Source organism: Mirounga leonina, unplaced genomic scaffold (genome assembly GCF_011800145.1).
Source record: "Mirounga leonina isolate KUSES-001 unplaced genomic scaffold, KU_Mleo_1.0 Mir_460, whole genome shotgun sequence".
Taxonomy (NCBI): Eukaryota; Metazoa; Chordata; class Mammalia; order Carnivora; family Phocidae; genus Mirounga; species Mirounga leonina.
The window spans coordinates 394,024-407,924 of NW_023270765.1; the positions used below are offsets into that span (position 1 = coordinate 394,024).

The 13,901-nt window shown below is 37.5% G+C and overlaps 1 protein-coding gene across 1 annotated transcript; it reads left to right on the plus strand.

Annotated features, from left to right (window-relative positions):
* Window positions 1-8,250: 8,250 nt before the first annotated feature.
* On the plus strand, window positions 8,251-12,338 carry LOC117999728 (putative olfactory receptor 2B3). Its single transcript, XM_034989073.1, has 2 exons — window positions 8,251-8,284; window positions 11,389-12,338. The coding sequence occupies exons 1-2, from the start codon at window positions 8,251-8,253 to the stop codon at window positions 12,336-12,338; spliced, it is 984 nt and encodes a 327-aa protein (XP_034844964.1).
* The last annotated feature ends 1,563 nt before the right edge of the window (window positions 12,339-13,901 follow it).

Here is a 13,901-nt window from a genome sequence, read left to right on the forward strand (position 1 = left end):
GTATTGTATGGTGACTAACATAACATAATAAAATAAAATAAAATAAATTAAATTAAATTAAAAAACAAATGGCTAACAGACACATGAAAAAATGTTCATCATCACTAGCCATCAGGGAAATTCAAATCAAAACCACATTGAGATACCACCTTACTCCAGTTAGAATGGCAAGAATTGACAAGACAAGAAACAACAAATGTTGGAGAGGTTGTGGAGAAAGGGGAACCCTCTTACACTGTTGGTGGGAATGCAAGTTGGTACAGCCACTTTGGAAAACAGTGTGGAGTTTCCTCAAAAAGTTAAAAACAGAGCTACCCTATGACCCAGCAATTGCACTACTAGGTATTGACCATCTTTAAAAAAAAAAAAAAAGACTTTATTTATTTGATAGAGAGAGAGAGTGCACAAGCGGGGGGAGGGGCAAAGGGAGAGGAAGTAGAAGACTCCCCGTTGAGCAGGGAGCCCAATGGTGGGCTCGATCCCAGGACCCCAGGATCATGACCTGAGCTGTTGGCAGATGCCTAACTGACTGAGCCACCCAGGTGCCCCTGACCATCTTTCTTGATAAAGATGAAAAGGATTAGTCACCAAATCAAGCCCTGCACATCAAACACCCTTCACCATGTTAATATGTTCTATCAAGGACACACATCTAGGCCAGCTTATTCAACTGGGCTACTACTTGCATGAGTTGTGGTGATCTGTTGTCATCATTCAAAATCTATCTAGGTTTTTAGGAGACAGACCAGTGACACAGATGGAGATGTGATGAGGGCTACCACTCATGAGTCCTTGGCACTGTAAAATAAGAACATAAGAAAATAAAAGTGACTTTATAACTATGAGGATATTTCAATATTCAGTATTAAAATGGACAGAACATAAAAGAAACCAATATAGGAAAAACAGATATATATGTTTCTTTGGTGCCTTATAGGGCTTCTGCTTCTACATTTCTCTTCCATAACCTTCCTCTAAAATTACATTTCTATGATAATTAATGTCCAACCAGTTGCATTCTTTTCGAAGCTAATTAGGAATGAGTGCTGCATATACTAATACTTTTTAATCCACTAATTCCATTCTGATAAACAATCTGAAGAAGGTAAGATATTGAAAGAATTTTGTTCTGAATGATCTATAGTATAAACTGACAAATTCAGAAAATGCAAACATTTAATAGTAGGAAAATGATGCCAAAAGTATGTATATACGGATTACATAAATACATATAATTTATAAAAATGTTATTTGGCTATAAATATCATGTGTTAATTATATGTGGAATCTAAAAATCAAAACAAATAAACAAATAAAGAAAAACAGATTTAAATACAGAAAACAAACTGGTAGTTGTCTGAGGGAGAAGGGTGGGTGAAATAGGTGACGGGGATTAAGAGGTACAAGGTCCCAGTTATAAAATAAATGTTGTGAGGAATGAAAAGTACAACGTAAGGAATATAACCAAAATATTGTAGTAATGTACAGGGACAGGTAGTGACTATACTTACCAAGGTGAGCCTTGAGTAATGTATCGAAATGTTAAATCACTCACTATATTGTACATCTGAAAAAAATATAATACTGTATATCAACTATACTTCAATAAAAAATCAATAATTTAAACAAAAAATTACAATGGATTTTCAGCTGCAGGGGGGCACCCTTAACCCCTGTATTATTTAAGGGTCAGCTATAGAATGTGGGCTTTGAAATCAATCAATGGGATATAATACATTAATAAAAGAAAGAACAAGAACCATATGATCCTCTCAATAGATGCAGAAAAAGCATTTGACAAAGTACAGCATCCTTTCTTGATCAAAACTCTTCAGAGTATAGGGATAGAGGGTACATACCTCAATATCATAAAAGTCATCTATGAAAAACCTACAGCGAATATCATTCTCAATGGGGAAAAACTGAGAGCTTTTCCCCTAAGGTCAGGAAACGGCAGGGGTGTCCACTATCACCACTGTTATTCACCATAGTATTAGAAGTCCTAGCCACAGCAATCAGACAACAAAAAGAAATAAGACATCCAAATCGGCAAAGAAGAAGTCAAACTCTCACTCTTTGCAGGTGATATGATTCTTTATGTGGAAAACCCAAAAGACTCCACCCCAAAACTGCCAGAACTCATACAGGAATTCAGTAAAGTGGCAGGATATATTCTCCTGAAGCTGTTTCAAAAAATAGAAACAGGAGGAAAACTTCCAGACTCATTCTATGAGGCCAGCATTACCTTGATGCCCAAACCAGGCAAAGACCTCATCAAAAAGGAGAATTTCAGACCAATATCAGATGAATATGGGTGCCAAGATTCTCAACAAAATCCTAGATAATATGATCCAATAGTACATTAAAAGGATTATCGATCATGACCAAGTGGGATTGATCCCTGGGATGCAAGAGTGGTTCAACATTCACGAATCAATCAATGTGATAGAATACATTAAAAAGAGGAGACAGAAGAACCATATGGTCCTCTCAATTGATGCAGAAAAATCATTTGACAAAATACAGCATCCTTTCCTGATTAAAACTCCTCAGAGTGTAGGAATAGAGGGAATATACCTCAATTTCATAAAAACCATCTATGAAAAGCACACAGCGAATATCATTCTCACAGGAACATGACATAAATGCCCACTCTCACCATTATTGTTCAACATAGTACTAGAAGTCCTAGCCTCAGCAATCAGACAACAAAAAGAAATAAAAGGCATTCAAATCAGCAAAGAAGAAGTCAAACGCTCTCTCTTCACAGATGACATGTTCCTTTATGTGGAAAACCCCAAAGACTCCACCTCCAAATTACTAGAACTTAGACAGCAACTCAGGAACGTGGCAGGATACAAAATCAATGGACAGAAATCAGTTACATTTCTATACACTAACAATGAGACAGAAGAAAGAGAAATTAAGGAATCAATTCCATTTACAATAGCACCAAAAACCTTAAGATACCTCGGAATAAACCTAACCAAAGAAGTAAAAGATCTATACTCTAGGAATTCAGAACACTTATGAAAGAAATTGAAGAAGTCACAAAGAGATGGAAAACATTCCATACTTGTGGATTGGAAGAATAAACATTGTTAAAATGTCTATGCTACCTAGAGCAATCTACACATTCAATGCTATCTCTATCAAAATATCATTGACATTTTTCACAGAGATGGAATAATCCTAAAATTTGTATGGAACCAGAAAAGACCTCGAATAGCCAGGGGAATGTTGAAAAAGAAAAGCAAAGCTGGTGGCATCACAATTCTGGACTTCAAGCTCTATTACAAAGCTGTCATCATCAAGACAGTTGGTACTGACACAAAAACAGACACATAGATCAATGGAACAGAATAGAGAGTGCAAAAATGGACCCTCAACTCTATGGTCAACTAATCTTTGACAAAGCAGGAAAGAATGTCCAATGGAAAAAAAGTCTCTTCAACAAATGGTGTTGGGAAAATTGGACAGCCACATGCAGAAGAATGGAACTCAACCATTCCCTTACACTATACACAAAGATACACTCAAAATGGATGAAAGACCTCAGTGTGAGACAGGAAGCCATCAAAATCCTAGAGGAGAACATAGGCAGTAACCTCTTTGACTGCTGTGCTGGCCACAACAACTTCTTTCAAGACAAGTCTCCAAAGGCAAGGGAAACAAAATCGAAAATGAACTTTTGGGACTTTATCAAGATAAAAAGCTTTTAGGGTGCCTGGGTGGCTCAGTTGGTTAAGCGACTGCCTTTGGCTCAGGTCATGATCGTGGAGTCCTGGGATTGAGTCCCATATCTGGCTCCCTGCTCAACGGGGAGCCTGCTTCTCCCTCTGACCCTCTTCCCTCTCATGCTCTCTGTCTCTCATTCTCTCTTTCTCAAATAAAGTCTTTAAAAAAAAAGATAAAAAGTTTTTGTACAGCAAAGGAAACAGTCAGTAAAACAAAGAGGCATCTACAGAATAAGAGAAGATATTTGCAAATGAAATTACAGATAAAGGGCTGGTATCCAAGATCTATAAAGAACTTCTCAAACTCAACACCCAAAAAACCAAATAATTAAGTCAAAAAATGGGCAGAAGGCATGAACAGACACTTCTCCAAAGAAGACATACAAATGGCTAATGGACACAAGAAAAAATGTTCAACATCACTCGGCATCAGGGAAATCCAAATCAAAACCACAATGAGATACCACCTTACACCAGTTAGAATGGCTATAATTAACAAGACAGGGAACAATACATGTTGGTGAGTATGTGGAGAAAGGGGAACCCTCTTACACTGTTGGTGGGAATGCAAGCTGGTACAGCCACTCTGGAAAACAGTATGGAGGTTCCTCAAGAGGTTATAAATGGGGCTACCCTATGACCCAGCAATTGCACTACTAGATATTTGCCCCAAAGATACGGATGTAGTGTAAAGAAGGGGCACATGCACCCCAGTGTTCATAACAGCAATGTTATGTCCTTCAACAGATGAATGGATAAAGAAGATGTAGTTAATTTACACAATGAAATATTACTCATCCATCAGAAAGGATTAAAACCTACCATTTGCATCAGTATGGAGGAAACTGGAGGGGATTATGCTAAGTGAAATAAGTCAAGCAGAGAAAGACAATTATCTTATGGTTTCATGCATATATGGAACAGAAGTAATAGTTCAGAGGACCACAGTGGAAGGGAGGGAAAACTGAATGGGAGAAATCAGAGAGGGAGACAAACCATGAGAGACTCTGGACTCTGGGAAACAAACTGAGGGTTACAGAAAGAGGGGGTTGGGGGGATGGGGTAAACAGATGATAGGGGTTAAGGAGGGCATGTTATGTGATGAGCACTGGGCGTTATACACAACTAATGAATAACTGAACACTACATCAAAAACTAATAATGTAGTATATATGTTGGCTAACTGAAAATTATAATTAACAATAATAGTAATAGAAATTGCCAGATTTATAACCTGAAGAAAAAATTAAAGATAACATTAATTTTCACAGAACTAGAACAAACTATCCTAAAATTTGTATGGAACCACACAAGACTCTGAATAGCCAAAGGAATCTTGAAAAAGAAAAACAAAACTGGAGGCATCATGATTCCAGACTTCAAGTTATATTACTGAACTGTAGTAATCAAAACAGTATAGTACTGGCACAAAAATAGACAGATCAATGGAATATAATAGAAAGCCCAGAAATAAACCCACAATTATATGGTCAATTTTCTTTGTCATGGGAGGCAAGAATATGCAATGGAAAAATGACAGCCTCTCCAACAAACCCTGTTTGCAAAACAGGAGAAGAATGAAACTGGACCACTTTCTTATGCCCTACACAAAAAATAAACTCAAAATAGATTAAAGACCTACATTTTGGCCTGAAACCATAAAAATCTTAGAAGAGAGAACTGGCAGTAATTTCTTGGACATTGGCCATAACTTTTTTTTTTTTTAGATATGTCTACTGAAGCAAGGAAATAAAAGCAAAAATAAACTATTGGGACATCATCAAAATGAAAAGCTTCTGCACAGTGAAGGAAACAACCAACAAAACTAAAGACAGTCTACTGAGTGGGAGAAGTTATTTGCAAATGACATATCTAATAAAGGGTTAACATCCAAAATATATAAATAACTTATACACCTTGAGGTGCCTGGGTGGCTCAGTTGGTTAAGTGTCTGCCTTTGGCTCAGGTCATGATCCCAGGGTCCTGGGATGGAGCCCCACATAGGAATTCCCTGCTCAGCGGGGAGCCTGCTTCTCTCTCTCCCTCTGCCTTCCCCCCAGCTTGTGCTCTCTCTCTTTCACTCGCTTGCTCGCTCACTCTGTCTCTCAAATAAACAAAATATTTTTAAAAAAGAACTTGTACAACTCAATTTCAAGAAAGCAAATAATTCAATTAAAAATGGGCAGAGAGGGGCACCTGGGTGGCTCATTCGTTAAGCGTCTGTCTTCAGCTCAGGTCATGATCCTGGGATCCTGGGATCAAGCCCTGTATCGGGCTCCCTGCTCACTGGGAAGCCTGCTTCTTCCTCTCCCACTCCCCCTGCTTGTGTTCCTGCTCTCGCTGTCTCTCTTTCTGTCAAATAAATAAAATCTTTAAAAATAATAATAGAATAATAAAATTGGGCAGAGGACATGAACAGACATTTCTCCAAAGAAGATATACACATGTCCAACAGACACATGAAATGATAACCAATATCACGCATTATCAAGGAAATGCAAATCAAAACCTCATACCTATCAGAATGACTAAAATCAAAAACACTAAAAGCAACAAGTATTGGCAAGGATGTGGAGAAAAAGGAATCCTCGTACACTGTTGGTGAGAATGCAAACTGGTATAGCCACTGTGGAAAACAATATGGAGGTTCCTCAAAATATTGAAAATAGAAGTGCCCTATGATCCAGGAATTTCACTACTGGATATTTATCCAAAGGATACAAAATCACTAATTTGAAGGGATGCATCTCTATAGTTATCACAGCATTATTTACAATACCCAAATTATGAAAGCAACCTAAATGCCCATCAATAAGTGAATGGATAGAGAAGAGGTGGTATATAAATATAATGGAATATTATTCAGCCATAAAAAATGAAATCTTGCCATTTCAACAATATGGGTACATTTAGAGGGTATAATACTAAGAGAAGTAAGCCAGAGAAAGACAAATACCATGTGATTTCACTCATATGTGAAATTTAAGAAACAAAGTAAATGAACAAAGGGAAAAAAAGGAAACAAACCAAAAAACCAGACTCTTAATTATAGAGAACAAACTGATGGTTACCAGTGGGAAAATGGGTGGGGGGATGGGTGGAAATAGACGAAGGGGATTAAGAGTACACCTATCTTGGTGAGCACTGAGTAACATATGAAATCGTTGCATCACTATATTGTAAACCTGAAGTGAATATAACTCTGTTAACTATACTAAAATTAAAATTTAAAAAAAGAAAAAATCTTATAATTTAAATAATGATTATATTCTATATGTATGATTTTATAATTTATAAAAATGCATTATACACAAAAGAAAAATAAGTGAAAATAAATATATTAAAATCCCATCCAATGATTTTCCTGAGAGTATATCTGAACTGGAGCTCAATTCAAATTTCAGTTTTCTTTTTTTTTTTTAAAGATTTTATTTATTTATTTGAGAGAGAGAGAATGAGAGAGAGCACATGAGAGGGGGGGAGGGTCAGAGGGAGAAGCAGACTCCCCGCCGAGCTGGGAGCCCGATGCGGGACTCGATCCAGGGACTCCAGGATCATGACCTGAGCTGAAGGCAGTCGCTTAACCAACTGAGCCACCCAGGCGCCCTTTTTTTTTAAAGACAGTTTTCTTTATTATACTCAAATCTTAGGTGAGCACATATTAAGTTATAAATTGCACAAATCAACTTATCTTCAAATTTAACTTATCTTAGTCTTATTGTAATCCCACATCATTTCTGCTAGTTCTGCCTTGATGGATTCACACTGACCTTAAAAGTCTAAGTGATAATTTACATATTGTGGGTTTATTTGATATAGTTATTTAAGCTGTATATCACTAACAGGTATAGACTAAATGTATTCATATTCATCACTGAACAACAGGAATACTTTTTTCTATATACACTTTGAGTGGACTTACTCTTTGACCATGAGACCATTTAAAAGGAATTTGGGCTATAAGTCCATTTACCCTTGTGCTCTCCTGAGTAAACACCTCCAAACTCATCTTTCATGGTTTATGTTTCATGACTATTGTCTTCCCACTGGCTTTAATGTTTGTGAACCACCTATGTGTCTGTGTTACCCTGCCAGCGCAGTTGGGAATAGAGCTCATTATTTCCTCTCTGGACACAATGACCAATTAAACTTGAGGGACTCTGGAATCCCTAGGGCTAAGAGAGAGGACACCCATGTAGGAATAGTTAGCCCTTTCTTAAAGGGACACTCTATCTCCATGCCTCCACCAATGTAGCTAGTATCTATAAAAATCAGCTTCTCTCTGTAAACTTAGGAACCTGGTGAGCAGAGTCAAAGTCAATCAAACATGCCCCACTGACTGAAGACATATCTATAACTCACTTTTATTTCATTGTAAGGACTTTTCTCATATTGCATGTTCGTAATGCAGCCCAGGTTACATGCTAATGTCAATTTTATCTGTGGGCAAAAGGTCACTGAATAAGAATGTTACAAAGGTTGAGAGCTCAGAAAGGCATTGCATTTGTCGACCATGCCTCAGAAACATGGCACACAGAAAGGCACAGGTATCTCTCTGACATTTGGAAGAAAGGTGAGTAATGGCTGAAGCAGGGAATTCTGTCCCTTGGTCACCTCACCCACGTTCTTGCCTCTGGTTAAATAATCAGTGTTCAGTTTGTTTCCCAGGAATCTTAAAATAGATGTCAAGTATTTTCAGTGATTCAAACCACCCTGGTTATCATTTCACCTTTTAGAATGCACATTTGACCATCATATCTCCGTACATTAAAACTGTCAGTGGGATGTTTTTAAGCAAAACATTAAATAGTGGTATTTAAGGTTTCTTTTTATTAGTGCAGGATATATAAATAGGAGAGAGGTAAGATGATAGTGAAATGAATGTGTGCTTGTCAAGAGATGAGTCCAGTTTTCTGACAACAGAAAAGAGGATTCAGAATGAGTGGACCCCACTGCCATACAAAACGTGGGGAGAGCAGAAGATGTGAAAAAATAGAAGAAAATTCCCCACATCAAAAACTAATGATGTATTGTATGTGATTAACATAACATAATAAAATAAAATTAAAAAAAGAAAGAAAATACAGATGCTGAGTAGAGTCCTCTTATGGCCCACACCCTTCAGATAACCCAGTAACTCCTACTATTGATTTGACTTCCATTTACTAGAAACTATGTTCTCAGTATAATGCTAGAAGCAAAGAAAAAGTGACATATATATTTAATCATTTCACATTATAATATAAACTTACAATTAGTGTTGGCACCACCAACAGTAAATTTGGTCATCTGTCTTCTGATGTACATGCCAAGCAGAGATAATGTTCCATTATTATGTTAATGATTAGTACTAATGATTGATATCTAAGTGATGAGTAGCTCACACTAACTGAATGCTTGCTGTCTCAGGAACTCATGACTTCAGATGTGTGCACAGCCTCATTTGAGCTTCATAGTAACTCTTATTATCAGTGCAGAGATTTGTTCTAAATGTGGCAAAAGGATGTTCACCAGTGTGCTCTGGATCCCACAGCTCAGAAATGAAATGTGGGCATGTGGTAGATCCAGAGGCTGTATTCTTAACAGCTAACTTTTAAAGGTTATTTTTTCTACCATTACCAAATGAATTGATAATGTGATATTTCCTTGTCATTTTAATTTGTGTTTTTTTAATGACAGAAAAGTTGTATATCTTTTCTATTTCCAATTTGGCTTCATATTTTTTCTTCCCCAAGTTGTTTATTTATGTCAATTGCTCACTTTTAATTGGAATTTTTTGTCTCATAATTATTATGTAATAATTCTTTTTTTAAAGATTTTATTTATTTATTTGAGAGAGGGACAGAGAGAAAATACCAGCACAAGGAGGGGCAAAGGGAGAGGGAAAAGCAGGTTTGCCATTGAGCAAGGAGCCCCACACAAGGCTCAATCCCAGGACCCTGGGATCATGACCTGAGCTGAAGACAAGCACTTAACTGACTGAGCCATTGAGGTACCCCTATGTAATAATTCTTTATGTTTTAAGATAGTAACCATTTTTGACATAAACACTGCACATTTGTCATCTGACACTTATCTTTTGTCTTTATGTATCATCATTTTTCTTGTGAAAAATTTAAATTTACATGTATACCAACAACAGTCAAATCTCATATCCTCTTGCATTTTTCAACTGAAGGTGTATTGCTGTTATTTATCAAGGAATAATGTATATGTGTTGCTAGAATGCTGAAATTGAACACACATGTAGTGGAAGGGGTTAAAAACATCTTCTAAATTTTTTACGAGAGACAGAGTGTGTGCACAAACAGGGGGGAGGAGCAGAGGGAGAGAATCCTAAGCAGGCACTTCATGGAGCTCGATCTCACAACTCTGAGATCATGACCTGAGCTGAAATCAAGAGTCCGGTGTTTAGCTGACTGAGCCACCCAGGTGCCCTGGAAGGGGTTAAAGTTCTTAGAGCCATCTCTCCTCACACTGGTGCGGGTGTACAGTGGCCTATTCTTGTCCCTCTGGAAAAGCCATTCTACCCCCATGGAAGGTAGGTCTGTCTTTGTCACGCTACCCTCTTTCTTCAGTGCTCCACCCTCTGTCTAGCAGCACTCACTATTTTTGTGCTTGTAAATTCAAATGGTGTAAGCCCTATTAATGACCTGCATTTAAAAACACAAAGTGGATTGAAGAAACTTAGATATACTTGGGTTGTATCATTTACCTGATAACTTCCACAGACTGAGGAAAATTAACTTGATAACTTGATTCTTGGTGTTCTGTTTTCACGTATAAGCACTGCTGTGTGGTCTGTAGTCAATCTTGCTACATTCTCTGTATACTTGGGGGGAGATATGGTATAGAAAAAGGAATTGCCCTTAAGTCCTGGCCTCACCACTACTGGGTATGCAGGTTATTTATGGTCACTGAGTCACAGTAGCAATAAAATGTAGATCACATCTGTTTGTCAGTATCTGTCACATGTCAGTCAAGCAGTGATTAGATTATGAGGTTAAACAGGTGATGGGGATGAAGGAATGCACTTGTCCTGATGGGCACTGGGTAGTGTATGGAAGTGTCCAATCACTAGATTGTACACCTGAAACTAATATTACACTGTATGTTAACTAACGGGAATTAAATAAAAACTTTAAAAAAATGTGTAAAGATGGGGGAAGTTCTCACCTGTGGTTAACACTACAAATCACATCAGCCATAATTTTACTACCTTGGATCAAAGCGTCTAGGACCCATGGTAGCTCTTTGTGAGAATAGACATGCATACATGTCATTTAAGAGAGGAAAAATACTCTAAAAAATCACCAGAAGATTTTTTGTACACACATAAGAAAAGGGAGAACTGAAATATCTTGAGCACTTACAATTGTCTGTGCTCTCTGCATATGTTTATATACTTTGTCATTTAAAAGTAATGATCTACCTCATAAAGTAAATCAAACATAACTACTAAAAAACAGAACTACTTTCTAATCTAAAAGAATCATATTGTATTTCACCAGGGTTCCCTTTAATTGGCTATAAATTATATTTGTTTAATTATTCATTATAATAATCAAAATTAGTTCAGTTCCAATAGAGTATTCAATAATTATCTATTGATTACTTTTCTATTTTATATTTTTTAGGAATGAAACATAAGTGAGTCATCATAGTTGTGCTAACGAGAGCTCCCCAAGAGAGTTTATACTACTTGGCTTCTCAGACAAGCCCTGGCTACAAATGCCTCTGTTTGTGCTCCTATTAATATCATACACAATCACTGTCTTTGGCAATGTGTCCATCATGATGGTGTGCATTCTGGAACCCAAACTTCACACACCCATGTATTTCTTTCTCACTAATCTCTCCATCTTAGACCTGTGCTATACCACAAGCACGGTCCCTCATATGTTGATAAATATTTGTCGCAACAAAAAGACCATCAGCTATGGTGGCTGTGTGGCCCAGCTCATTATCTTCCTGGCCCTGGGTGCTACTGAGTGTCTTCTCCTGGCTGTCATGTCATTTGACAGATACGTGGCGGTTTGCAGACCCCTGCACTACATAGTCATAATGAATCATTGGTTCTGCTTAAGGGTGGTAGCCTTCTCGTGGCTCACTGGCTTCAGTAATTCAGTGTTGCAGTCTTCCTTGACCCTTAACATGCCACGCTGTGTTCACCAAGAAGTGGATCACTTTTTCTGTGAGGAGCCTGCCCTTCTCAAGTTATCATGTGCTGACACAAAGCCTATCGAGGCTGAGCTCTTTTTCTTTAGTGTATTAAGTCTGCTAATTCCAGTGACATTGATCCTCATTTCCCATTGCTTCATAGCTCATGCAGTATTGAGAATCAGGTCAAAAGAAGGACAAAAAAAAGCTTTTGGTACATGTGGGTCCCATATGGTTGTGGTGTCTCTCTTTTTTGGAACAGGAATATACATGTACCTGCAACCACCTTCATCCACCTCTAAGGACTGGGGAAAGATGGTTTCCCTCTTCCATGGGATCATCACACCCATGTTGAATCCCCTCATCTATAGCCTTAGAAATAAAGATATGAAGGAGGCCTTCAAGAGGGTGATGCCAAGAATCTTTTTCTACAAGAAATAAGTACTCCATTGCGATGAGAATCTTCTGAGCCTCTATCCTTAAAGATGGTAATAAAGTTTGAACTGATTTTCCTATTTTCCAAGCTCTTATGACTTCACTGAATTCTACCAACAGTTAGAAACGTCTTCCTCTTTTCAGGAAGCAATGCTGAGACCATAAGATATCTTACCTAAATTAAAAACTTCTTTACTTTCTTTCTTTGCTTTGCTCAATGGACTTTGTTCCTTGAGGACACTTGGATGATTTACCTTCCTATTTATATATTATTTGTTCTAGTACCAACCATCTTGTCTACCATCTTAGTTTGGGATTTCCACATCTTTATCATTTTTCAAAGTTATTTATTTATTTATTTATTATTTATGAAGTGTTGTGTGGGGGTGGGGGGGAGAGAGAGAGAGAGAGAACACCAGCCCAGAGGAGGAGCAGAGGGAGAAGCAGACTCCCTGCTGAGCAGGGAGCCAGATGTGGGGTTCGATCCTGGGACTCCAGGATCATGACCTGAGCTGAAGGCAGATGCTTAACCGATTGAGCCACCCAGGTGCCCCCCACATCTTTATCATTAAATAGCCCATGATCTCAAGGCAAAAAATTCCCATCAGCACCCAAGCCTTCAGTCACTTCACCTTCACACCCCTTGATACCTGCATCCTGTGCTCCTTCCTGAACTGCTTAAAACGTGTAGTATCTGCCTCTAATCTAGCAGACTTAAACTAGTTAGGTGTGCACATCTCATGTTAGAGACTTGAAATGTCAGCTAAGTTTCATTTCTTGCCCTATGTTTAATTCATCCTTTTATTCCCCAGGGATAGAATTTCTCCTCTTTCTCCTTTTGGAAAATCCTTATTGTCTCAAGTTCTGCCCCAAACATGCAGCACCTCCTCTAAATTAGATAGCTGTAGACCAGAAGAAAAGTAGTCAACAATTCCCCTACTGAAGAAATACTCTAGTATCTGGAGGAAATGACCCTTAAACTCAGACACTTAAATGATTATTTGCAGTTAGCAATGTATGGACATAGATGAGGCAACATTCAGGCAACAGAGAAAGGATTACAAAACAAAGCTTCTCAGTATTTCATATTATATTTAATATTTTCATATTAAATTACAAGGAGTTTAATATGATTACAATATAAAGTACAAAACACACACAAAATGAGGCTGGAGATGTCAACTGAGAAATGTGGTTGTATCCAGTTAGCAAAGCAGGATAATTGCAGCATAGAAGGTGACAGCATCAGTAGAAAGTAACTAAAAACTTAAGTACAGAATATGGCTCTTAAATAATTTTCATGCATTTACTAAATACAGCATTTCAAATAAATGGGAAAAGGAACAACTTTAAAAATATGGTGCTTAAAAAGTTGCTTTTCTCAGAAAAATTAGTAAGAAATTTAAGATGCAAAAACAAATGAAAACAATTATATGCCTCATCAGATGTCTTTTAAAAATTGTCTTCTTCTTGAGTATATGGTAAGCATTTGAAACCCAACACATTCAAGCCAACCACCTGCTCTTCCTTCATGATACAAAACCCTCCTCTAAACTCCCTATTTTAATG